Genomic DNA, 27,336 nt, shown 5'->3' on the forward strand with positions numbered 1-27,336 from the left:
CTCTCCTGTCCCATGTCTCTCCTGTCCCATGTCTCTCTGGGCCCATGTCTCTCCGGTCCCATGACTCTCTTGTCCCATGACTCTCTTTTCCCATGTCTCTCCATGTCTAATGTCTCTCTGTCTCCAGTTTCTATTCATGCCCAATGTCTCTCTGTGTCCAATGTTTTTTTTATCCCATGACTCTCTTGTCTCTCCTGTCCAGGTCACTCCTATCCGATATCCGTCTCTCTTTCCCATTTTTCTCTTTCTGATATACCTTTCTCGTAGAGCTTTGTTGCCAGTAGGCCTGTTGCGGTTCTTCTCCACTTGCAGTACAGCCTGTAGTAATCTCTCTTCTTGTTCATTGCTGTACAGTCCTGGAAAGGTCCCTTCACGTATCAATACCTTCAGTTCTGTTAGAAGTATCTGTGGGGTGCCCTCACTAATAAGAAGAGCTGTGGCAGTGCCCTGGACTCCTGCTGTCCAGCAGGCATCTCTGACCACAGCATGGAACTCCTTTGTATCCTCTTTGCCACTAATTTCCAGTATGGTACAATGGGTGATTTGGGCTGCTAGTCTTGCCAAGCTTTTCCTACCAGTGCCGGAGTGTTGTGAGAGCAGAACTATGTGTCCTCGGGGGAGAAGAAGCACTCTTTTAAGATGGGTCAGGTGCAGTAGGTCAGCAGGACTTAAAGTAAGGTTCTGAGCCTGTATGGTGGTGATGGCGTTCAGTGGGCGTTCTTTGTATGTCTGAAAATCTACTTTTTCTGTTGTTCCAGGAGGAGATTCATTCCAGAAATTCAGCTTTTCCAAATGTTCATCAGCTAAGACAAGATCTACAGGCAGTAGCTGTTTTTTCTCTTGAGTCATTGAGGAGGAACTGGATGAAACACGGCTTGTGATTGTACTCACATTTGTATTTGGAACAGACTTTGTCTCTTCAGTTTTCTCCATTGCTTGGACTTCACAATTCAGCTCCTCCGCCCCTCCCAATTCCTTGGATTCCCCTGTTGATGGACATTGCTCCTTTAGGATATCTGGGGTAAGTGTCGAGGGCAAGGTGTCCTTGTCTGCAGCCCCTGTGGAGTCCTGAGAACAGAATGAAGCCACTGTGCACTCTTGTAGGAGAACTTTAAACTTCTCTTTGTCTATCTGGGTCTCCAGACCATCACTAAATGTGCGCAGCACTTCATGCATCCAAAGGCGGACAATGCCAAGTCTGGTCAAAACCAAGGTGGGAGCACTGGCAGCAGGTTGTATCGTCAAATGTGGCCCTGGTGACGGGCACAGGAAAGTCATGCTATGGAGCACTCTATGCAGGTGATGCAGGGAGAAGCAGTATTTTGGGGGAAGTGTTTGGATGACTTTCTGATAAAGATGGATATAGGCCAAAGCCAAGGCTTCTCCGAACTCTCTAGGAAGCTGGGCAGGGATGGATTTCTTTAGCCAAATGGTAAAGCGATTAGTGAATAGGGTAAGCATGCTCTCCGGACCAAAAGGTGCCAAAACAAGCACAGAAAACAGACGAGAGAGTTCACATGGCAAGGGATTGGCACCATGCTCAGGAGGACTTGCTGTGGCCAGAAAGCTACTAGATGTGGATGAGGATGGGTCAGACAAAACTTGGCGTAACACTTCTAAGGTAGGCTGTGATCGTCCTTCAGGATCTGTGGGTACAAAAGGAGTTGAAAATATCTGCTTTTTTCAACATATTTGAACAGCTAAAAATTGTAATTTCATACACATAGTGCCTAGGCACAAATAGCATATGTGCCATCAGTCATTTATTGCACAAAAATATCAATATATGTAATAATAAGCTATGGGAAAAGTCAGTACATCTGAAAACTTAGAAGCTCCTATTACCATCTTCAGCAGATATGACTTCTTGCAGGTGTTCTGCAAAACTGCCCACCGGTTTTTATTATTAAGACATTAAACACTGTTTCCATTCCTGCATTCAAAATTCCTTTATTTGCAATGTTTGTGGGTTTACCTGCATGCACTGGAAAAGCACTTCTATTGGTTATTGGTTTCAGGGAAAGCATTCCCAAAAATCAAAGGCCATCAGAAGTGCTCCCCAATAATTGCTATAACAGAGGCCAGTGCTGTGCTGTTATGGGTAATGGTCACAAATGCTCCTATTGTCTGCTAGTTTGAAAGAAAGCACTCCCCGCTGTATTTATTGCATGAAATGTACAAAATGAATGATTCATTGTGAATCCAAGCAGTTAGAAGGAAGAAAAACAAAGTCCCTGATCCTTACATGGCTATTTGTACCTGACCTCACAAAGGAAGCTGTATTGATTCCCTGGAAATAAATTTTTTCTAACTTTTAGTAATTATTATTATGGATATCACCGGACATCACAAGCAGCAATCAACTCCATTAGAAATGATCTTATGTGATCAAAAGGGATGAGAAAAAAGAAAAATAGAATTCTACTGCGCCGTTCCACAGGATATAGCCTGACCTTCTTGTAATATGGGTACCTAGGCATGCAAGTCTTGATTGCAAAATAATTTAACTTTATTAATGGGAGATTCTATATTACTACACACAGCAGCTCCATGCTGTAATTGAGAGGAACTTGTAGACACATGTATGTATTCTACCTATCAAACAGCAAAAGTAGGAATTCCACTGTATGCTACTGCAACTTCTCTCTCAAAGGTAAAATCAATATCTGAATGATAGGAAGAAAGACAAAATCCAAGTGAAAATTGGGCACGTGATGAAGCATTCTACAATATGCCCTGTTAGGCTTTTAGTTGACCAACATCTCTCCTAAATGTTTGCAGAGCTGCAGATGTGATGGTTACTTTACACTTCCTTGGGTTTGTTATGAATGAACTCTTGCAGGAGCAGGAATTATGTTTTCTTATAACAGTCATGTTGAACAAAGACGCCAACTCCAGAAGTTAGGGATCAGGGAGAGTTTTCAGAGAGTATAATATGAATAGTGAGGGGATAGCTGAAAGAGAACATGGTTTGGAGACTGGGCAGAGCTATCACAGAATGTAGTGTGGATGGGAAAGGGCTGGTATAGTGTGGTCAATGGAGGAGAACGGAGAATGTAGTGGAGAATACATGGAGATTACATGTAGTGTAGCCATGGTGGGGGTAAGCTGCCAAAGATTGGCATGGGAATTGGCATGGGAACTGGAAGTCGATCTGCCAGGGCATGGACAGTGACCAAGGGTGGGAAAGCTGGCAATGAACATAGTATGGGTGGTGAGGTATCAGTGATTGTCGTGTGGTGTGGAGAGAGATGTCAGACTATGAAGCTGGATAGTAAGGAGGAGTGATGTCAGAAAATGAAAGGTGGACAAGGGGGAAAAGCCTACTCTTGTGTAAAATGTTGAGAAAGCTGTCAGGGAATGTAGGAAAGAGTGTAGGGGGGACTGTCAGCGGTTTTAGTGTGGACATCGGTGATAGAGTAATGTGGACAGAGAGTAATATGAGGGGTAGAGAATGACAAACATAGTAGGGAAAAGCAATTAGAAGTTTTGGAGCAACAAAGACCATTCTTATTAAATTTGATTTATGATGAGTTACAGCTGCACCTAGAAATGTTTACAATACACAACTATGAGGTGTGCACATTTACTAGTGACCTAACAGATTACCAATAGAAATAAAAACATGAATATATTGACTTAATTACCAGCTGCTGCTTCATGCAGGTCATCCAGCAAGAAAATGTTGCGGACACGCAGGTGTCGTGTGCGTTTCAGCCCCACAGGGGTAGGAGTTTCAGGTTTGGTGGCGAGGAGAAGTCTCAGATGTGCAGTCTTTAACACTGGATGAAATGAAATCCTTACAGAAGATGATCCATGAGGAATCACTGACTGCACCAGAGTAGTCTTCCCACTACCAGGAGAACCCACTAATAATACCGGGTGTCCAGAGGAAGCCAGGCATCGAGCTGCATACAGGGGACTCTCAGTCTGCCAGAAAGATCGAGCAAAGTGAGAGACTATAGAGGAAAAAAGTGCAAAGAAAATGGACAAACTGGAAAGCAAAAAAGACAAAGCTATTTGATGAAGAGAATGTGACATGGAAAAACCAGACCTGTGGTAGAAGAGTCCTGGGACAAGGAATGAGATGGGTCCCATCTACACTTGGTGTCACTTCAAACACTGATATGTCTGCAGGAAACTCATTTTGTAAAGCAAATTCGCCCAGAGACTCTCGGAAAAACATGTCGAAATCAGAACGATTGCTGTAGAGTAAAGAGAATTTCAGCCTCAATGGCTGGGGACACATACAGATATATATATACATACAAGGGTCGACAGACCCACACAAGTGATTCCCAAGGAAAGACTGACTAATCAAGGCCAGCATTTAGAAGGAAAACCTGAAAAAGCAGGAAAAGAAGAAGTAGAACTATCAATACTGAGTTACCTTGCTTGCTCCCATGCTCCTTCACTGCAGGTGGTTGAGCCATTGTTTCTTCTGGCCATACATAGCAGGAGCACAAGTTGCTGGGGATCTCACTTTTTTGGACTACATGGCCAAGTCCAGCTCTAATTATTGGGCCTACTCTATGACCTGCCCCCTAATGACCTTGTGGCCTATGATGCATTGGGTTGAACCCAATCTGCCCCCCTTATGATGCTGTGGCCTATGATTCTCTGACCCCTGACTGGCTAGAGGCCAAAAAAGCAGTTAAGAATCAGAAGACCTCACACATAATAATAAACAGCCCCGTCTGATGTAGGTGTACGTTTTGTCGATCATTTATCTGTTACCCTGCCGTTTTGTTGGTTTCCTTGCCTGACCTTTTTATCATGAGCTCTTCCCTGTCTGTTTTTCCCCTCCTGTGCAGTTTGCCCCAGGTCAGTCTCTGTGTCCTGGGAACAACCATGTACTGGGATGGCACGGCTAGCTTTCTCGACCGTGCAGAGGCTCAACCATATGTGAAAAATGAGGCTGAGGATTGAAGTTTGAGATCTGAACAAGCAATGACTCTTTACCCGGGACCCATAAAAAGTTTTAGGAAAATATCCTGAGATGCCCATCAGGTAGATGCAATATAGTATATGTCTGAATAAGTGATTATCAGACCTATCTATATCAAGCCCTTGGAGCATTGATCCCTCATTTGCAAACACCTTCTGTTTTTCTGGACATATTCTTAACAATTCCTATGCATGCAAATGTCCCTACATTCCAAAGGACACGGTTTAACTGAAGAACAATGCAAACAGTTCCTAAGATCCGACAATGGTCTCTATCAAAATGGAACCGCCAAAAATCATTCTATATTAGTTCACCTTTGAAAGTAGAGTAAATGGAAAAGACTACATAACAGCCAGTCCCTATAAAGGTAGGGATTTGCACTTACTTAGGATGCAGATGCCCTGCAAATCCCCAGATAAAAGCATAAAGGAAACAAGTTTGTGCCCATTGGTGGCTATAGTCTGAATTGTCCTGGTTGGAGAAGCCTGATGATTCAGCAGGATGACCCCGAGCAATGCCTGTAAAAGTAAATAAAAGAAGAAGAATGAAACTTTATGAAAATTCACCAGGCATCATCAACTACCAGCTAAGTTTCTTACCAACTGGACGTTCTGTAGTGAATTGGGGCTCATTGTTGCCATTTGTGATGCCAGGAACTCCCTGTAGAAGCTCTAGAGATTCAGATGTTTGGCCAGAGATCCCCAGGAAACGCTGATCCAAAAGACCTTGGAGAATTGCGCAGAAAGAGGAGACTTCCTGTACACCATTTGCTGTGTTCATGGACTGTGCAGTATGAGGGTACAAGGCAGAGGAGCAGTTCTGCTTCAGAAAGCGAAGGGTTCTAGGTATCAGACTATCACTTAGATTTTGTATATGGCGCTGTGTGACCCATGACATTCTGTACTTTACATAAAAACCGGACGTAAAAGCTCTAAGTATCGCCTTCCATGTTTCCTGCCCACAGCAGTGTATGAGGCTACAGGATGAAGAAACAGCAGGACTTAGATTTGATGTGTCCATCATTTCAAACAAAAGTTTGATACCCTTGCTTATATGAAGCCGGTGTCCATTGACCAATGTCAATATTGGGTGAGGGCCAAATAGGCAAGAAATAGGCTCTATCCATCCTGGGGCAGCAGAACCATCAAGTATCACCCACTTCTGTGTCGAAGACTCTCTTTCAGCCCTGTGGAGGATGTCAGAGAAAATTCCATTAGTGTGTTCTCCATCCTCTTTGTCTCCACCTAGGAATTCCTCAGGGCTGAGACTGTTGGGGAAGAGATGAACAACATGAACTGGCTGGTGTGTGTCACCATTGTAATCATTCAGAGCACTACTCGATTCCAGAGGATCCACATGTTCTGCTAGGAGATTCAAAGCTTGATGGAGAACTTTCCAGCAAGTGGTTTTACCTCCACCTGCAGGACCAGTCAACAGAACCCCAGAACTGTGCTGAAGTGCCTGGAAAAGCTGTAAAATATTATTACAGAGTTCTGCATGGACTTCAAGACCTGATTCTTTCAGATTCTGAGAAATGGCTCTCCACAGAGCACTCTCAGTGCTGGCATTAAGTGGCGGTATATACATTGGAAATATTCCCTTGAGGATGTTTTGAAGGTGACTGAGCTGAGATACTGAAATAGCAGACCAAAGGGGCAATGTGGAGATTGCCATCATAATGCTCTTTTCTTCCTGTAGGTTGGTGTGAACAGTGCTATGTATGGAGTTGATTAAATATGAATTTTCAGTATACTGATCAGTTTCTGCTGTCATTCCCAGAGACCCCCCATCTTCTCTGCAGCTCTTGTGGCTATAAGAGATTTTTACCTTTAATAAGGAAATGGCTCTCTGTATTACAGACTTCATAAGCATGGAAGCATCAGATTCAGCCACAGCCCCACACTTTTGGGCCAGCTGAAAGAATTGTGCTACCTTTTGGGCCAAATTAAAATGGTCCTGGAACCCTGCAGCAAGAAATGTTAGTTCTGCCATGCAGCACAGGTCCAGAGAGCGGAGAGACATTGGTCTGAGGAGAAGGCGAAGGTTTTGCGGGAGGGGAAAAGATTTGTTCATGTCAGGAAGAGTCACAAAGCAACCATAACCCTGATTCACTGATACGGTCAATCCATCTAACTGGATGCAGCCACATAAATTGTGATCCATAGACATTCCTTCCCTCATCCACCCTTGGCAGGACGACTGTATTTCCTGCAAAAGTTGTCCTAACGATATCTGGATGCTGCTCTTTAGTTTATGCACTTCACCCAAAACAAGCCAAGCCCCACTTTGTAGTGCTCCCTGGAGGTGCAGAGTAAGCCGCTTAAGTGTTAGTCCAGACCAGCATTTCAACACCTCAACCTGGCGCCCAAGAGCATTGCCAAGAGCCATCAGAGTCTGGATTCTACTTCCCTTGTCTTGCCCAATGACAGCAGCACACTCAGAGTGCTGCAGAGCAATTATAAGTCCAAGAGCGGTTCTCTCGGAAAGTTGTGTTTCTGCAATGCTCATATCCAGCCCATTATACTCATATCCATAAGGCAACTGGTAGCCACATACATCCACATGGCAGAGAAAGGGAACAGGGGATTCTGACATTTCTGTACCTTTCTCTTCAATACTTTGATCTTCAGGGGATACTCTTAGTGACATCCTGTATTTTAACTGCTTGGACCAGGCAAAGGAGTCCAAGGTTTGTATGTCATTGTCCAGCAGACCCAGTGTTCGGTCCCTCTGCTGTATGGCCAACATTATCCAGGCTGAGAACAAGGCCTGTTCCCTGCAGGGGTTTTTTTTAGAGACAACCTGTGTGTGGTTTCTCAGTTGGTCAGTCAGGAGCTGTATCTTTAATCTGAGATGGTTTCTAAGAGATGACTTCTGGTCAGTAAGTAGGACCCTCTCTATATCTTCACACCACAACACTTCCTCGGTAACTGCCAAGCACTGCCAAGGGTAGGCTATTCCCCTGTCTACCCATTGCCCTGTGCCCTCATATCTTTCCTTCCTGAATTCAGACACACAAAGCTCCAGCTGACTTCTAACACTGTCCTTTAGTTGTTCCTCCATCTCAATCAGCCATGAGACAGTCTTTGGGTTCCATGGAATGGCGGATGTAAAAGTTAGCTTCTCTTGGAAGTTTCCGGTCACCCCAAGAGTCAATGCCTCGCTGCTATAGAGAGGGAATGCAGACTTATTGGGGGATTGGGACTGAAAAGCCACGTCTGTCAGATGGGGGAAACATAATAAGGCACAGGGCAGGCGTTCAGAAGGTTCTGAAGAAGCTGCAAGAACTTCCACCAAATCTTGATCACTTAGAAAGAAGAGGCGTGGAAATGCACAGCGGTATGAATATAACACATCTGCCATGTTCACAATGATATCTTCCATGACACCGATACCTTCACGAAGAGAAGATTGCAAAGCTTCACCATAAAAATGGTGCTCCCTGTTTCGTGTGGGATTCAGGATAGCTAAAACCGTAGGATCTTGGCGTGTCACCTCCAGGAACAATCTGAACGTCCGATCAATGGGATGAAACTACAAGGAAGAAAAGGACATGATGAGATGCCAGCAAAAAGGACTACATGTGATAATATTGTCACAAAGCCACAGTGGTGCTTCCATAAATTTGCAAGTGGAATATTAACCGCATTCCCACCATACCAGAGCTGAGTTTCAGGTCTGTATACCTGCTGTACCCATTATGAAGGACTACCGGCCCAGCACATTTCCTGATTCTGTCCATCTGCTGTACCTATTAGGTATACAGTGGCTGCATTTTTCCCCTTTATTTTTACTTCCAGACCTTAACACGGAACAGATACAAGAAAACATTTTCAATGATATATTTACCACCAAAAGGGACAGAGTTCACTGCTGGGGTTTACATACATTTTAATGCTAAATAATATAAAGGGTGTAACAGGACAGATTAGCCCCAAGGAATATCCCAGGGTGATGGCCCATTTCCAGATAGGTCTGCGTAGAGCAAGGAACATATAAGACTCTAGGGGTGCCACCAGACTCCATCTATATCTCAAATATTACTTAGACTGACCCTTTGACTAGTGGATTCTTTGGCTGGAGATGTAATGTGAATGATAAGGTCCTAGGTCTGGAGTCTTCTAGGCTGGGCCTCTCTATATAGTTTAATTGCAATTTACAAAGTATGGCAGCTTTCTGCAAAGAGGACACATTAATCAGATGCACAGTAAGAGGAACGCACCTTCTCCACACCAGGCAACTGTGTCTCCTGCTCAAACATGACCTTCATCAACAAAACCCATCGCCGCTGAAAGGAGATCCAGAGATCCAAAGTGAGTGCTGAAAGAGTAAGAAATATTGTGAGAAGCAAAGAGACCCCAAACCCCCTCACCATTGCTCCTTCTGTTACATCACAGGTACAAAGTCTCTCAATATCGTCTCACTTAGAGTAAGTTTAGAAGCGCGGTAAGCAACTGCGCACTTAGCCAATCTCAGTTTGCATAGATGTCTATTACCTAGGCAGGGCAGCTTATGGAATATTACAGCTTTATTGGAGATTACCTAAATGCTGAAGCTTGTGGATCCACTCTGAAATCGTTTCTCGAATATGGACAGAAAACGGGGACCCTCTCATTGTCTGGAGGGACAGCAGGCTATCATCAATGAGACTGCAAAGAGAGCGTGCATCTGAAAGAGAGTGAGTACAGATACAGAACAGTCACTGACACAATCAGTACATCAATCAGTAACATCAATATATATAGAAAAAACAAATTATTTAGAATGAACTATTCCCCACTCCCCTTCATCCACAAAAGTGAGTACTGAGCCCAGGATTGTCTTATTGCTTCTGGGACAATAGAGATCTCTGGACCGATCAGAGGGACACGTATCAATCATTATGTGCGACAATCAGGTTGTATCATCAGTATAGAGCACTCACCACTCAGCAGGTATGTGCCGCTGTCCTACGTACCCAGTCCGCTCTGAGGCTCGCAGAATCTGCCGCTCGGTGGTCTCTTGGAGCGGTCAGGTGAGGGGTCTTGTTTGGAGATGCAAAAGAAGAATCTGACCAGTCGAAATTCTCTCTCCTTCCATAACGACTGAATGGTCTTTAGGCCCATAGCTAGGGAGAACTCAGCCTGAGCCCGCAAGACAACCTGGATGGCAGGACATCAAACATGTCGAACCAGGATAAATATTCACTTATTAGACTATTTTTATTCTTTATATATGCAAGTATAAACCTGTGTGTCCACTGTCATACCCTCTGCACACACTACCTGCCATTATACCCTCAGCACTCCTCCCTTGTATACACTGAATACTGTCATACCCTCCACACTTCTCTCCTGCACATACTTCCCACTTTTTTACCCTCCACACTCCTATCTGCTTATATTGCCTACTGTTTTGCCCTCTGAACTCCTCTTCTGTACAAATTGTCTGCTGTCATACTCTCCATACTCTACTCCTGTACATAATGCCCACATGTATATTGTACTGCCTGCCATCATATCCTCCACAATTCTCTCCTGTGCACAGTGCCCACTCATATCAGCCACACTCTTGCACATGCTGCCTGCTATCATCCCCTCCACACTTCCCTTCTATACACGCTGCCATCTATAATACCCTCCATACTCCTCACCTGCACATACTTCTACATTTTCTGCTCTCCTTTCTTGTACATTATTGTAATTATTATTTTACATCATTGTAATTATTATTATACATCTTGTAATTATTATTTGTAATATCCCCAGTCTGAGGAATATTATTATATACCTGGATTAAGTAAGCACCAAAACAAAGACTATTTTATGCAGGGGCCCTGAGGGCCACAAACAAAGTATCAAAGGGCCCATTGTAGTTCTTTCATGACAGGTTGGGCTTTTAAGGGAAACTGTAGAGTTATTAATATTATTGTAATGTGTTGTAATATTGCATTTTATATAAGGCCCTGCCACAGAACAAAACCTTTAAAACCAATCTGTAAATGTAAAGAGAATACACATGTGCATTGCCTGATGCACACACCCAGCTATGCTGCTACCTTGCACAGAACTGGTCCCTAGTCTATTGGGAATTTGACACCGTCATGGGTGTCCATCTCCTGGGTCCCTCACATCTCTCCCTGGTTCCTCTTGTTGAACTTAATGGCACTGTTGTATTCTGTATCAATGTCTAGGAGGAACAACGGAGATCTGATAGTGAACACTGAAGAATGACACTCCTGGAAGTGTTGGTTCCCCAACAGACTTTGGGTGACCTGTTTTTCTGTACACAGAAGTTTTGTATAAGGGTATTATATTCTTTAGGTTACATGCTCTGCGGTTCTCACCTTCTGCATCTCCTCCTGGATGTGGGGTGTCAGACAGGACAAAATATCCATCAGAGTCAGGGCCTCCACACTAGAAAACGTTGAACCCATCACTAAAAGATGACAAGAGGGTCATGTAACTCTGGGGTTCCACGTGACACAAAAATTGGAGATAAATGTAAAATTGGTTACCAGTGAAGATGGCCGTCCAGTGGCTTGTAGTCAGGGCCGGACTAAGCAAGGATTGGAGCAATGGAAGGTGCTGGGAGATATCCTGCAGACCAAGTTGTGCACTGTGTATAATAGGGTCATCCGCTGAAAGCAGCCCAGTTAGATCCTGGAGACTTCTCTCCCAGCAACACAACTTTTCCCGTATTTGCTCAGGGTTCACCTGGAAGTACACAGACAACCAGTAAGACCCTACCTGTACACTTTACTTAGTTCTCTGTTTTCAGGAGAGGAGAGAGGTCTGTGTATTACAAGGACCCAGAAAGCTCTGGCTATTATGCGGGTCCAGAACATTGTATTAGAAGCAAAAGGGAAAAGCTCCAGGCATTCGTGGGCCATGCATCCAAAGAAGGAAGGGAGGAATTCACTTTCTACTACCTGTATTAGGTGGTTGGTCTCACCTTGAGGAAGGGCCGGAGCTTCCAGGCTCTTATCTGCTCTTGGCTTCTAGTCAGCAGTTTCCAGGATTCCTGTCTTGCTTGTAAGCAGTGCTCACCATGAGTGATAGCTGAGATGTCCAATGCTTTATCTATATAGACAGAGAATCAGAGATGGACCTTAATATGTTATTATGCATCCAAAATGAAATGTGAAATGTCTGAACTTGAAGACCATTAAACGACCTAGGGGAACACTAAATAAGCCATACCATCCAATGTTCCAGGAGACTTTCCAATCACTTATAAGACCATCCAGTTACCCAGAAGACCATCCAATTGACACAAGAGGCTTTCCATTCACCCATAGAGACTTTTTAATTTTCCAAAAGTTCATCCAATGATTCAGAAGACTTCCCAATCCCCCAAAAACTCAAAGAATTTACAATCACTCATAATTTGATTACTCAGAGGACCATCCAATGACCCAAGAGGCTTTCCATTCACCTATAAGACCATCTAATGCCCCAGGAGACTTTCCAATCCTTCAAAAGACCATTTAATGACACAGGAGACTTCCCAAACACCCATAGGACCATCTAAAAACCCAGGAGACATTCCAATCACTCCAAAGACCATCCGATTACCCACAAGACCATCCAATGCAATGACCCACAAGGTCTTCTGTTAACCTATAAGACCATCCAATGACCCAGGAGACTTTTCAATTTTCCAAAAAAACATCTAATGACGCAGGAGACATCCCAATCACCAATAGGATGATCCAAAAACCCTGGAAACTTTCCAATCAGTCAAAAGACCATGCAATTACCCAGAAGACCATCCAATGACCCAAGAGGCTTTCCATTCACCCATAAGACCATCCAATGCCCCAGGAGCCTTTTTAATCCTTCAAAAGTCCATCTAATGACACAGGAGACTTACCAAACACCAAAGGGACCATCTAAAAACCCAGAAGACTTTCTAAACACGCAAAAGACCATCTGATTACCAAAAGACCATCCAATGACCCAAGAGGTCTTCCATTCACCCAAAAGACCATCCAATGCCCCAGGAGACTTTTCAATCCTCTAAAAGACCATTCAATGATCCAGGAGACTTTCAAATTCTCCTAATGACCACCCAAAGAACCAGACGACTAGTCCCTGATGAGTCACACTGGTCTAGCAAAAGAAGAAAAATTTTAAGAAATGCCTCTCTACTTGGACACAGAAGTTTGAGAGAAAGAAGGATAGAGAGGAAAGGGGAAGAAAAAGAGGGAAGGAACAGATAGAGAAAAGGTGGGGATGGAGAATGTAGAAAGAGGGGAGCAGAAAAAAAACAAGTAGGGAGAGAGGGGAAGAGAAGGGTGGATGCATGGAGAGAGAGGAATAAAGAGGGACAAAGAGAAGGGGGTCAGAGGAAGAAAGAAGATGAGACACAGACAGACTAGGAGAGGGGAGAACTGTGAGAGAGAATGAAGGCTAAGGGGGGTAAAAGGACAAAAGGTTGACAACAAAAGGAATGGAGAGAGATAAAGATCAGTTGGGTGATACAAATTTTCTCCTGATACTGGTATAGATTTTAAATTGTTTTCTCAGCCACCTCCATCTTTATAGTATGACCTGAAGAGTAATATGTCTCACCGTGTAAAATGTAATGAGAATGGCTGAAATCTCGTAACTGAACAAGGAGAGTACGAAGGCTGTGGTGAAGCTCTCCTAGCTCAGCCAGTATCAGTGCCGGGTTTTGCTCTGGATCCTGAAACCGAGGGGATAAGGAAGCTGTGATGATGGCCTCCGCCTCTCTGTAACATGCCAGGAAGGATTGCTCCAAGCTATCAGACATGGAGGAAAGGTGACCACTCAGGTACTCCGCGCTGGTCTTCAGGTGATGCTGGAAGGAATCCCAGATGTCCACCAACTAAAGGGGAGACACAATATATTGAGGACGTAAAGAGGAATGCAGAAATCTGAGTACCCCTCCCCATATTTTATTTTCTCAGAGCAAAGTTTTAAAAATGTCTCTAACTTTGCTCTCCTTTGAACTTTTAAATAACCCATGTAAAGTGTTTTGGTATGTTTATTTAATAGGTGAATATAAAATACCCAGTGATCCCTCTTAAAATCTTAAGCTTCTAGCTTCTTGTGCTTTCCATTGAAATTTCATATGATACAGTAAGTTTGGGGGGGAAAGGATAGATAATCCTGGAAGTTTTCAAGGCAGGAAATGTGGTGGCTCTGTCAGACTTGCTTCAGCTTTTAATGCACATTTTAAAACTCACAGTGTGCAGTAATATCAAAGAAAGCAATTTCAGTAATGGGGAGGAGACGGTACAACTGTGCAAGACCAAAGCTGAGGGTTTGACATGATTTCATGGAGAAATCCAATAAACCATGTCATGTGACCAGGGTGTCCAAATCTCTATAGGAGCCTGAAGTAGCATCTTTCCAGGAATACCCTGGTATTTCTCTCCTATTACCCCTTCACCTTGCTTTTTTCAATCTCCTCCTTTGGGGTTGCCTGGCGAAAATTCATTCTGATGACCTCACGTAGAGACTGCACATACTCCACACGTTCCTGCAATTCTTTCTTCTTCTGAGTGTACTCTGCAACCTGCAAGAAGGAAATACCATATAATGTCATTGCAGATGCTAACCTGCTTCAGCAGATATTGAAGTATGCTAATCCAATGGACTTGATGAAATCTTTCTGAATTAATACTAGGTGAGAGGAACTAGGAAAGTGAAATGAAGGGTTAAAGTTGGGACAGGTGACTGATAGCAAGAAATATGGAATGGAGAGGCATATCTATTGGTATAACTCCTCCTGCTGCTTACCTTATGTGCACATGCAGAGAAAGACTGGACGTCTGTGGTGACTCCTTGGAAGATCTGAAGAACGTGGCTGAGCTCTTCAACGAGGGCATGTGAGAGGCCGGCCACCTCAGAAGTCAGAAGGGAGAAAATATCCTGGATTATGGAGTTTAGTTTGGGACCTGATATAGGGAATATATTTATGTACCATGATATTATTTTTATGCATCACCAGCATCAGATCTACAACCCAGAAGGTCATTATGATGAGTTCCCCTTGTACTTCCTACTTCAATTTTCAGTGTCATCTTTAGCCCCTGGCATCCTTACCTGTCTGTGCCTGGATGGCAGAGCAGTTGACATACAGGACAGGTGTGGTGATGAAGTCTCGCACTCCTCGCACTCTCTCTTCCCAGTGTTGCAGTCTCAGGATTTGATCTTCATACTCTCTTGCTGATTTGCCCCGGAGCTGCTCCAGAACTTGAGAAGACCATGACTTGACATATTGATAGATCTCCAATACCCACTCGTGTTCCTGACAAAACGTCTTTATTTCTGAGAGGCTTCCCTGTCACCACAAAACAAAAATAGAACTGTAATCACCGGCACTCTCTGACCACTGGTAATGCCTATTTCCCTGCAGCCTGGGCAGGGCCAAGAGGTAGGCAGAAGAGGCGGATGCCTTGGGTGATGAAGCAGGAGGAGGCACAAAAAGGGCAGGACCTGCTGAATTAGCTTATGCAAAGGGGTGCTTGTGCTGGAACTGCCTCCAGCAGTCTCCCACTCTCCTCTAATATCTTTCACTAACCTCTCGAGTCCCTGCAATATCTAATGCATCCAGCAGTCTCTGAAGTGCCCTATTCACCTGCAGCAGTCCCTACAGTGCCCTATTCACCTCCAACAGTCACTGCAGTGCCCTATTCACCTCCAACAGTCACTGCAGTGCCATATTCACCTCCAGCAGTCACTGCAGTGCCATATTCACCTCCAGCAGTCCATGCAGTGCCCTATTCCCCTCCAGCAGTTCCTGCAGTGCCCTATTCACCTCCATCAGTACCTGCAGTGCCCTATTCACCTCCAACAGTCCACGCAGTGCCCTGTTCACCTCCATCAGTACCTGCAGTGCCCTATTCACCTCCAGCAGTCCATGCAGTGCCCTATTCACCTCCAGCAGTACCTGCAGTGCCCTATTCACCTCCATCAGTACCTGCAGTGCCCTATTCACCAATGTCTGTAGTTTCTCATTCTTTTTCAGGAGTCTCTTCAGTTTGTCATACCTAACAGTCTTTGGAGTTTTCTACTATTTCCCTAGCAGTCTCTCACCCCCTAGTTGTCTCTGCAATCTCACCAGCTCATTCCTTCACCTCTCCAATCTCCCACGTGCCTACAGCAACCATTTACTCACTCCCAGAAGGCTAGGTATGTAGTCCTTTATTTCTCACCCCATAGCAGCCTCCACAGTCTCTCACTCACCTCCAGCAATCTCTGCAGCTCCTCTCTGGCTTGGTAGATGCAGGGATCATTGCTGATCAGGTAAGGAAGTGATGTGAGATTTAGGGGCAGATAATGAGATCTCTGAAGGTGTCCCTCCACCCTCAACTCTCCATCTTTGGGCAGTTTTCTGCATGTATCAGGTGGGGGTGGTGAAGTCCGGATGATTGTCCGTATTTTCTCCTCACTGAGGACCGGAAGCTGGGGGTAACCTGAAATATGACCCAGTGTTATTATTATCAATAAAGGGAATGCAATGACTGGAGGTCATAAGAATAAATTCATAGTTCATAGACATTATAAGAGAGATAACTATATTACCAGACTCTGCAGGATCTAACAAAACGGCAGATGAAGACCGATTCACCTTATTTTGGACAAACAGCCCCGTCACCTGTAGGGGAATAAATATAAAATGTATTAATTTAGTGGAACATCGAGGGGCTGGGGATCTGGAGGGCAATTCATATTTGGTGCAGCTCTAAAGGAAAAAACATTTTTTACAATATTGTTTTGTAAAAATTATTTTATTTTCTATATAAAAAACAGACAAAAATATTGGTGATTTTTTAGGAAAAAGTAATAATGCAATTTTGCATTGCATTCTAATACTTGTCTCATTTAAAATGACAATAAAAATGACATCTCTGCTACAAACATTGCATAAGTGATTGCAAACAAAAAGAAGGCAAATATTCTATGTTTTTCAATGATGATATAATTACAGGTTTTTTGGCAGGGTTAAAGCAATCCTCTTACCGACAAACCTCAGAACAATAATATTAACAATTTTTTTGTTAAAATGTAAAACAACTCGGTACCTGCAGGACCGAATGCAGAATAGAGTCCAGCGCCTGATTAAAGCTTTTTCTTATGGAAGTGTCAGCAGGGCAGAGTGTCAGCTTCCCTTCTTCCCCAAACTCCAGGCTGACTTGCAGGAAAGACGATTCATTTTGCCGTGGAGTCTGTGAACAGAAAAAGGGTTGGCAGTGAATGAATGTAATGATATCTTCTTTCCCCTGTCCCTCTAGTAAGATATTGCTCTCATGTGAAGACAGCTGGAAATGGCCCTGCTAAGAACGGAGATGTTCTATAGTGCACAACGTGTTAGACCAGCGGTTCCTCAACTTTTTTTGTACCACAGACCTGTTTCATGCTACAAGTGTTTTCCATGGACTGGTTTGGAAGGTTGTGGGCTCATAAATTTTGTTTGGATGCTAGCAGTCCAGAAGATGAGGGGAAAGAACCAGGCCACAGCCATCCTTGTTCGTCAGGTTACGTGATTGGCGCGGTGAAGATTGCCAACAAGGACAGGTGCAGCCCAGTTCATGGCCGAGTACTGATCTGGCCTGGAAGTTGAGGGTCTTTGGTTTAGATATTAGTTAAGCACTTAGGAATAGACAAAGACAATGCAAATCAAAATAAAAGAATCAAGAATTTTTCTATTTTTTCTATACTTATTACCAAAAAATCCCCCAGAACTATATCTCCCAGGAACCCTACACACAGTATGCAGGCTTGCTCTTGGGTGCCAAGGCAGAATAAGATTCCCACCATGTCTGGAGAATATGGCCAAAAAAATGGCTCCATTGGGGTTCATTATTTCATGTGCCTGGGTACCAGTCAAACTTTTGTTTTCTGCTCTTTGAGAACAGTGAGGGGGTGTCTTTGTTGCCATTTGTATTTCAATCAAGGGGATTCACTCTTACCAATGGACATTGGGAAGAAATCCAGAAAGTTGTGGTTGTCAACATTCCAGGAATAGATCAAAGTCCCCAATATAGATACCTGTTCTATCAAAATTGATCCCCACTTTAAGGAAATATGTTCTAACCTCCTGTCCTAGTGACAAGGAAAACTTCACCAACTGGGACATAGACCTCAATGAAAACCTCATAGGAAATTAAAACTCTTCCCTACTCAAAAAAAAAATGTCAGGAGTTCTGTTTTAAACCAATCATTATCCACCTAGATTGGGAAAGCGTGGGCTATCACAGCTATCACGGCATGGAGTATGTTCTACCACTGAACATACTCCATGATCACAGTGATAGGTCTAGAACCCTTTAAGGTTTAAGGTAAATATGAAATGATAAGGTTCTTTATATCCTGGTTCATCCACCCTTATTGACTTGCCACTGCTTTGAAAGATGATTCCACTTCTCACCTGGATGACATCAACAAAGGTCCGGATATTCTGTTGGATGATGCTGAGTAGGTTCTGGCAGATCACATGACCAACAAGAGAAGCAAAGTTACCCAGACAGTGCAGCCAGGACTCCACCTGCTGGTGCTGCCCCCTGGAGGCCTTTGATAGGCTGTGCTTGGACCGGCTTACTTGGGTATCTTTCTGTGTGGTCTTCAGTAGGGTGTATGTGTCCTCTCTCACCTTCACAGGAAATAAGAAAAAAAGATAAAAATGACACCACATTGTGATGCCAACCAACCTACCTCGGCCAATCATTTGCAGCCCATTATCAGTAGGCTTGTCCCATTCATTGGTTCCGCCTTGAGGCCTCCTTGTCTGGATTGGTTAGTTCCTATTTATAACTAATGTTTTTCTTTTTGTTTCACACACCCATCCATCTATCTATCTCAGACAGCTTAGCCCTATTTTGTCTCCAAATCTTACTTCCTGATATCAATCTGTTGTAGCCTTCATTGTCCAGTAGTCCCATCACTCTTGTAAAAAGTGACTATGTTGTGTTATAGCTCAAAGATCTTGGAACTTTCCAACTGTGGATGGCCATGATTGGAAAACAGTCTGTTTGTGGTCCTAGTGATTTGTTGTGTGGTTCTATCTTAGAGTTTTTGTCTTAATGTGTTAATCACATTTTTAATGGTTGGCTCCTTGGTTTGGCCCTGGCTGGTGACCTGATTCTCCTTTGTGTGTAGTATCCCTATTTAATGTATGTAATATGTTGGCTCTATATAAATCCAGTTTTTTATTATTAATAATAATAATAATAATAATAATAATACCATCTGGTGTAACTATCAGCATCAATCCTTTACCATCTGCTGGTAGAACTGCAGCTTAGGACTATACAGCTCACACCTGCTCTAATTGAGATCGTTTAAATAGACTGCTGGACAGTCAGACCCAACTTGAACAACACGTGAATCTGTTTTGTCATGCCCTGGGTGACCTGAAAACGACCGGAGAAGGGTTCCATGCGCAACTACGAGTTGCGACACCTTCCGTGACACTACGAAACGATATACGATAGTTATCTCTTATGATTAAAATATGAAAACTTACGGCTGGAATAAAGGAATAATACAATTTGGAAACAATCGTGCCTGCATGATGCATGAACAAGCGGTGTACATACAGAGCCATTCTGCTCTATGGAGAGGGGAGAATGGGAGAGCGGCACCCCGCTGTGCGCTCTTCCCTTTACTTTCACCGCGATCTATCCTCATTCAACATTTGTCGATCTGCCAGGACGTTTGTTGGAACGACTTTCGGCAAGCACTGTACACACGCCAGATTCTCGTCTGATATCAGCCCGGAGGCGATTATCGGACGAGAATCATATGACGTGTGTATGTAGCTTAAGTCATTGCTTAGGTTACCTATCTGTTTAAGATCAGCTTTTGCTTGATATGTTCATTAGCATGTTCTAAATTAAGTGAAATACACCTTCTTCATCACTATTTAGTTTCCCTACTCATCACACGTCTCACCAGCTCGAGAATTTTCACCACCAGAGTCAGCAGGCGATAAAGATGGTTCCCAGCCTCGCATCTCATTTCTAAAAGGTTTCCTTCCATCTGCTGAATAGACTGAGAGCAGGACGGGTTGAGAGGTAGCCAGGAAATCTCCTCCAGCTCTTGCAGAAGCCTAAGGACAGCAGAGAACAATACAGGTTCTTAGAGAGATCTTCATCATATATGGACATCTTACATTTTTTGATGTTGATTTTGATAAGAGACAAAGTTTGACAGATTCAATGAAATAATAGTTTATTCGGAAATCCAGGAGAATGGATATAAAAGTGTTTCTTTGCAGGTTTTAATGAGTTTAGAAACCAGCATTGTCTATGCAGCCTGCATCATTGACAACGTTCTAAATTACTCTATATGATTGCAATAAACCACGAGGGGCACTGACAGATACGAAATTCTATGATGATGCCACATTGGCAAGGCGTTTTCATTGTAATGGTTTTTTTATCTATCAGAAGGCTTCAGAACCGTTAATATTACTGACACTATTGGAACCTTAGGGCCCATCTACCAGTGTCAGGTTATGCAAAAACATGAATACCATGAATATACATTTCCACCATATATACATTACATGGCCAACATGAATATATATTTTCTAAAATTGTGATTTACAAGGCACCAAAAATTTTAGGGAACCAGTGCCCTTCTTTGGGATAATTCAGTATAAACAACTAGGCTGAATTGTTTTATGTGCTGAATTATTAAAGGGCTATCCCCAAACAGCAGCCAAAGCCCACTAACTGATTTTGTTTTTAGATGTGGTTTTAAAAATACATCTAAAATTGAATAAAATGTATTATTATAGTGGACATGTGACTGCAGTGATGTTACATAAAAGGAGACGGTGTGCACAGGCACCTGCATAAATGCTGCAGATATATTATATATTAAGGATCCATCACCTGCAGACATATCTCAGGGATGTAATATACAGAGATACAATGTGGACACTTTCCTATAAACACGCTGCAGGAAAGTCATATTAAAGGGGCGGCTTGGACCCTCAATTGTGGATAAGTTAAAGAAGAGCCATATAATCAGGGCAATAAAGACACTCACCTGCGGACATGCTGGAGGGACGCTGTATAATGGGGGACTGCCTGGACAAGATTTCTGCTAATAAATTCCCGTTTCCTGAGAAAGTGGATCCGGCAGACGTTAAACCTCCATCTGTAAAAAAAAAAAAATGCAGAAGATCAGTGAAAAGAGTGGAGGCCAGTGGAGTGACAGGTTAGTGTGTGTAAGTGTAGCAGACACCCAATAGGTCTGATTTAATAATCAGGATGGAAGAAAATAGACTAATATAGGAGAACCTGTGTGATTTCATTTGCAAATGTTTTCAATCCTGGGCCAGATACATTCCAGGTTTGTTGGATCACCCAGGTTCTCCCACGACATTCTGTCTTCTCCAGCCCTTTTTTAGATCAGACTCAATGTGTAACTGTGAGGTAGAACCACAATATAAATGCATATTTGATCAGATACTTGGTATTTGTTGATCTGTGGCTGATAATAGGGTGTTAGCAGCTAGCAGAACACATAGATCAGTCACATAATGATGTAGTAGCACTGCCAAAATACCCCCAAAGTCCTCAAACTGGTCACCTGATGCACATTTTCCTCTAATTGTGCTTTATCTCTCAGCAGTTGTCAATGATGTGTAGTGCATCAAAGACATTATGATGATGGCTCTGTCCTTTGCATCATTTGGGTTATTTGAGGGTAGAGCACCTTCGAGTCCATGACATCCTGTTTTCCAGGAACTGTGTTGACATTGGTCATCATTCAACCCAAAACAGGAGCAGACCTGGATTTCTAAGTGAGTGAATCTATGGGATAATCTCCAGAACTGGAAGGAAGTATTGCAAATAAATATCTCTTTGGAACTGAGTCTGTATGGGACTCTTCTCCTTAGCACCTGAGCCTGGTTTGATGGCAAGAGTTCACAGCTCAAGATTTTTTTTATAATCTTTGAAGTATGAAAAACAGTAAATTTCTGACATTTAGTAAGGGTCAGTAAAACCTTAATAATCCCAGCCAGGACATTATCTGCATGGAATTTGCAGGTTCCCCCCGTGTTTGTGTGGGTTTCGGCTAGGTACTCAGGTTTCCTCCCACATCCCAAAAACATGCAGTTAGGTAAATTGGCTTCTCCCCAAAATTGACCTTAGACTGTGGTAATGACATATGTCTATAGTAGGGACATTAGATTGTGAGCCTCTTTGAGGGACAGCTAGTGACATGACTATAGACTTTGTACAGCACTGCATAATATGTTGGCGCTATAGAAATACTGTGTAATAATAAATAATAATGAGTGATGATAACTTTAGTGACTGGTTCTCTTTAAGGACATTGCTGTGTTAAACCTCTTTGTTGGATAATTATTGACATTTGTTCACAGCTGTTATAAAACTGTGCAACTACCGTGTTTCCCCGAAAGTAAGACCTACCCCGAAAGTAAGACCTATCACTATTGTCTCAACCTGCCCTAATATAAGACCTACCCCGAAAATAAGACCTAGGAGAAAAAGAAAAAAAAAAAATAGTACAAATGTACATTGTTCTACATGAATATGGTAAGTGTTTTTTTTCATTAAAAAAAATATATACCGGTATATAAGACCTACCCTGAAAATAAGACCTAGTGTGTTTTTGGGAGGCCAAAAAAATATAAGACAGTGTCTTATTTTCGGGGAAACACGGTATGTGGCACTCTGCAAGTTTCATTAAAAATTGTTTCCAAATCCTCATTACACTAACCAACCCCTCAAGCCCTGTGCAGACATCAGATAGATGCTAGATGATTGCTGGAAATTATTCTTCATGATCGCCTGTATACACAGCGCTGTTCTTTTCAATGAAGAGGGAGGGGGAGGACTGAGTGTCAACCCAGGACTGCACAGTGGTCATTCCCGACATCAGCGGACCGCTGTACATGTTAGATTTTCTCCTGAGAAGAGATGACTTTTTGTCTCGTGACTATTATCTGACGTGTGTATGTATCTCTATTTTACTGAATTTGTTTGAGCTCTGATATGCCAATATCACTCAGAGGTATGGCTAGAGGAAAAGTCTCACCGCTTTATCATTTTTCTCTTCAGAAAATCCCTGAAGAACGGGATGGTCCTTACAGCTCGGCACACCACCGCCTCTCGGTGCCACCTGCCGAGCTCCAGCGTCTCGGATCCATCCAAAGGGTCCACATGGAGAATTCCAAATGGTGAGAAGACAAAGTATTCTGGGTGCAGGTGGGATGGATGAACCACACGAAGGTCATAATAACTGCAAAGTCAAGAAATCCTTCTGTTAGACAGGGCCTCTTTGTGGTGAAAATACTTTGTGGATTCTGTCACTTACCAATCTCTGATCCCTTTCATCCTGTTAAGATACAGGAAGACAACTTTTCCCAGATGTTTGTATTGGACCAGCAGCTCGGCAGCCACATAACCGCTGATTTCAGCAGGAACGCCCTCTGAGCTTCTCTCTCGGTGAAAACGATGGCGAGGAGAAGATAAATGAGGAGATGGAGGACTGGGGATCCATCTGGGAAGAGGAAGCTTGGCAAGAAAGAGAAAGGTCATCAACTGATACATGTAAGAGACAGCACGATATACAGAGAGTCAACTGCAATACTAAAACAAGAAAGACACAGGACTGCAGTCTTGGGTGACAACAATGTCCTCCTTATGGAACTGTAAGTGTTGTCACCCATGGGCAGGAAGTGTTTTACTGGCAGAATAACCAGGGCACTCTTTCATTTTTCCTGAAATACCCTTATGCCATTTACAGTCCTTGGAATGAGAAAGTTCACCTGGCAATCTTTATAAGTTTATACGGATGTTTCCTTTCTGAGAGAAGCAAGCCTATTTATAATCTTGTATCAGAAATTAGACCTCCCATCTCCTTAAACTCTCCCTTCTAAAGCAGCTGTAATGGGTAGGTAAAGCAGAATCATTGGGACCAGCATTCTGGAACAGACAAACATGTCTTCCTGCTGTGTCCCTGTGCTCAAGGGAGAATAGATTCTGTTCAGCTAATCTCTCCTCATAGCCTGTCTCTTATACTCCTTTTATTAGTTTAGTTGTCCTTCTCTGCACTCTCTCCAATCCCACAATGTCCTTTCTGTGAACTGGTGCTCAAAACTGGACTGCATATTCCAGATGTGGTGTGACCAATGCTTTGTACAGGGGCAGGATAATGTCTCCATCTCTGCAGTCTATTCCTCTTTTGATACAAGAAAGTACTTTGCTAGCTTTAGATATTGCAGCTTGGCATTGCATGCTGTTATTAAGTCTATGATCTACCAGAACCCCCAGATCCTTTTCCATATCTGACTCCCCCAAATGTATTCCCCCTAGACAGTATGAAGCATGCATGTTGTTAGCTCCCAAGTGCAGAACTTTACATTTATCTATATTAAATGTCATTTGCCCAATCAAACAATACATCCAGGTCTGCTTGTAGATTATAGACATCCTGTATGGACGTAATTCCATTACATAGTTTGGTGTCATCTGCAAACACAGAAATTGAACTTTTATTCCCAAACTCTATATCATTTATAAAGACACCACTAATAACCTTAGACCTTTCAGAGTATGAATCATTAATTACAACTCTCTGGATGCGATCTTTAAGCCAGTTCTCTATCCATTTACAGATTGACTTTTCTAAACCTATCGATCCTAACTTGCATATTAACCGTCTGTGGAGTTTGGTGTGAAATGCTTTTGCAAAGTCCAAGTACACTACATTAACTGCTACTCCACTGTCTACCTGTTTACTTACTTCCTCATAAAAAGAGAGTAAATTTTTTTGACAACTTCTGTCTTTTTGAAGCCATGCTGATTATCACTTATAATATTATTTTCTAGCAGAAACTCTTCTATGTGGTTCTTTATCAAACTCTCTAAGACCTTTCCAACTATGGACGTTAAACTAACGGGTCTGTAGTTACCTGGTAATGACTTTGTTCCCTTTTTGAAGATAGGAACCACATTGGCCTTACACCAATCCATTGGTACCATGCCAGTGACTAAGGAGTCTCTAAAAATTAAAAATAATGGCTTTGAATTAACTGAGCTCAGCTCTTTGAGGATAGGTGGATGTAATCCATCAGGTCCTGGTGCTTTATCAACCTTAAGTTTGCCCAACTAATTCTCAATCATATCAATTTCAAGCCATTGTGAACCATTTAAGGCAGTGACATTGCTATTATGAATTTGGACTTGAGCTCTGCCATTTTCCTTTGTGTACACAGAGCTAAAAAGCTGACCTGTTTCTAATTTGTTTCTGGTGGGTTTTGTATTCACATAGATTTGCATGAAATTATGTTATTTGAAGCAAACAAAAGCCATCACTGCCCCTAATAGTAGCAAGTCACATTCAGCTGGACTTGTTTCGTAATGAGAATGCTCCTCTACTACACAATATCTGCAAGAAGCTTTTACCGAGTTAGTTTTCAGGTAAACAGCTTACAACTAAAAACAACTAATTTAACACGGGGATGCATTCTTTGGTGACTTTTATATATATGTGACTGGAGCTTAGCTTTAACGTGACTTGGTATACCATAGCCTGGATAAATAATAACCAATTAATAATAATAGAAGCTCATAGAAGCTTTACAAATAATTTTCAGGGAATGTTCATTTTTTGTGAACAAACCGTCATAATATGGATTTCTGGTTACGCCAGATAAATTCATCAAACAGAAAGGAGAGTGATGTCTGCAGGAAGAGATCACATGGTCACTCACCGTAATGACCGTGGTGCGGGGTCTGGAAACATCTCTACAGGCAGCTCGGTCTGCAAAGCCATGGAAATGCCTCCTGGGTTGTGGCGCCATACCAGATCTACATCTCCCAGATCTACATCTCCCAGAACTACATCTCCCAGAACTACATCCCCCAGAACTACATCCCCCAGAACTACATCTCCCAGAACTACATCTCCCTGAACTACATCTCTCAGAACTTCATCTCCCAAAACTACATCCCCCAGAACTACATCTCCCAAAACTACGTCCCGCAGAACTACATCCCTCAGATCTACATCTCCCAGAACTACATCCCCCAGAACTACATCCCCCAAGACTACATCTCCCAGATCTACATCCCCCAGAACTACATCTCCCAGATCTACATCTCCCAGAACTACATCTCCCATGAACCTTTTTTCTATCCAGAGTGCGGACAGATTCTTGGGAGCCAATACAAGATTGTAGTGTTGGGACAAAGATCAATGTATGAATGTGGAGCAGAGAATGATGAGGTAGCAGAGTTCTGTAGTCCAGGAGGCAGCGCTGACAACACTATTTAGGATTTTAATGCACTGTGTTGTCAGCACAAACAGGAAGTTAGGAGCTCTGTGGATTTCAGGAAAATCAACAGGTGTTTTCCCACACTTGCAGCATTTTTATAGGTATATATGGCACCCACTTCTTTTAATGGCACCCACTTCTTCCATTCCCTGTGTGTCATAAGGACAGATGAAACTACATCTCCCAGAACTACATCCCCCAGAACTACATCTCCCAGAACTACATCTCTCAGAATTACATCTCCCTGAACTACATCTCTCAGAACTTCATCTCCCAAAACTACATCCCCCAGAACTACATCTCCCAGATCTACATCTCCCAGAACTACGTCCCGCAGAACTACATCCCTCAGATCTACATCTCCCAGAACTACATCCCCCAGATCTACATCTCCCAGATCTACATCTCTCAGAACTTCATCTCCCAGAACTACATCCCCCAGAACTACATCTCCCTGAACTACATCTCTCAGAACTTCATCTCCCAGAACTTCATCCCCCAGAACTACATCCCCCAAATCTACATCCCCAGAACTACATCTCTCAGATCTACATCCCCCAGATCTACATCTCCCAGAACTACGTCTCCCATGAACCCTTTTTCTATCCAGAGTGCGGACAGATCCTTGGGAGCCAATACAAGATTGTAGTGTTGGGACAAAGATCAGTGTATGAATGTGGAGCAGAGAATGATGAGATAGCAGAGTTCTGTAGTCCAGGAGGCAGCGCTGACAACACTATTTGGGATTTGCACTGTGTTGTCAGCACAAACAGGAAGTTAGGAGCTCTGTGGATTTCAGGAAAATCAACAGGTGGTTTCCCACACTTGCAGCATTTTTATAGGTATATATGGCACCCACTTCTTTTAATGGCACCCACTTCTTCCATTCCCTGTGTGTCATAAGGACAGAATGTGAAGGAAAATGTCCACAATGGGGTCAGAAAGAAGGCCTGTTATGTGTCTACATTGCACCCTCCATGTCACCTGACCAGTTTGTTTTAACTCACCTGTTGCTGACTTGGCTTGTCTCCTGACCGTGGCTTGTTCCTTCTCACCAATTGCTGACCTGGCAAGTCACTTGACTAGTTTGTCCCTGCTCACCTGTTGGTGAC

The 27,336-nt window shown here is 43.0% G+C and overlaps 1 protein-coding gene across 1 annotated transcript in view; it reads right to left on the minus strand.

The window, feature by feature from the left end:
- The window catches only part of DNHD1 (dynein heavy chain domain 1), a 43,878-nt gene extending 17,808 nt beyond the window's left edge, over window positions 1–26,070 (minus strand). Inside the window, 24 exon segments of the mRNA XM_072398618.1 lie at window positions 257–1,646; window positions 3,648–3,930; window positions 4,055–4,205; window positions 5,334–5,466; window positions 5,548–8,482; window positions 9,171–9,268; window positions 9,491–9,616; window positions 9,873–10,089; window positions 11,274–11,365; window positions 11,445–11,643; window positions 11,882–12,009; window positions 13,504–13,780; window positions 14,348–14,473; window positions 14,698–14,855; window positions 15,004–15,241; window positions 16,147–16,376; window positions 16,486–16,558; window positions 16,986–17,129; window positions 18,332–18,553; window positions 19,855–20,011; window positions 20,959–21,069; window positions 22,981–23,184; window positions 23,260–23,445; window positions 25,661–26,070. Coding sequence (XP_072254719.1) covers window positions 257–1,646; window positions 3,648–3,930; window positions 4,055–4,205; window positions 5,334–5,466; window positions 5,548–8,482; window positions 9,171–9,268; window positions 9,491–9,616; window positions 9,873–10,089; window positions 11,274–11,365; window positions 11,445–11,643; window positions 11,882–12,009; window positions 13,504–13,780; window positions 14,348–14,473; window positions 14,698–14,855; window positions 15,004–15,241; window positions 16,147–16,376; window positions 16,486–16,558; window positions 16,986–17,129; window positions 18,332–18,553; window positions 19,855–20,011; window positions 20,959–21,069; window positions 22,981–23,184; window positions 23,260–23,445; window positions 25,661–26,070 — 8,288 coding nt within the window.
- Between the last annotated feature and the right edge of the window lie 1,266 nt (window positions 26,071–27,336).

This window comes from Pyxicephalus adspersus, chromosome 1, assembly GCF_032062135.1.
Source record: "Pyxicephalus adspersus chromosome 1, UCB_Pads_2.0, whole genome shotgun sequence".
NCBI classification, from domain to species: domain Eukaryota; kingdom Metazoa; phylum Chordata; class Amphibia; order Anura; family Pyxicephalidae; genus Pyxicephalus; species Pyxicephalus adspersus.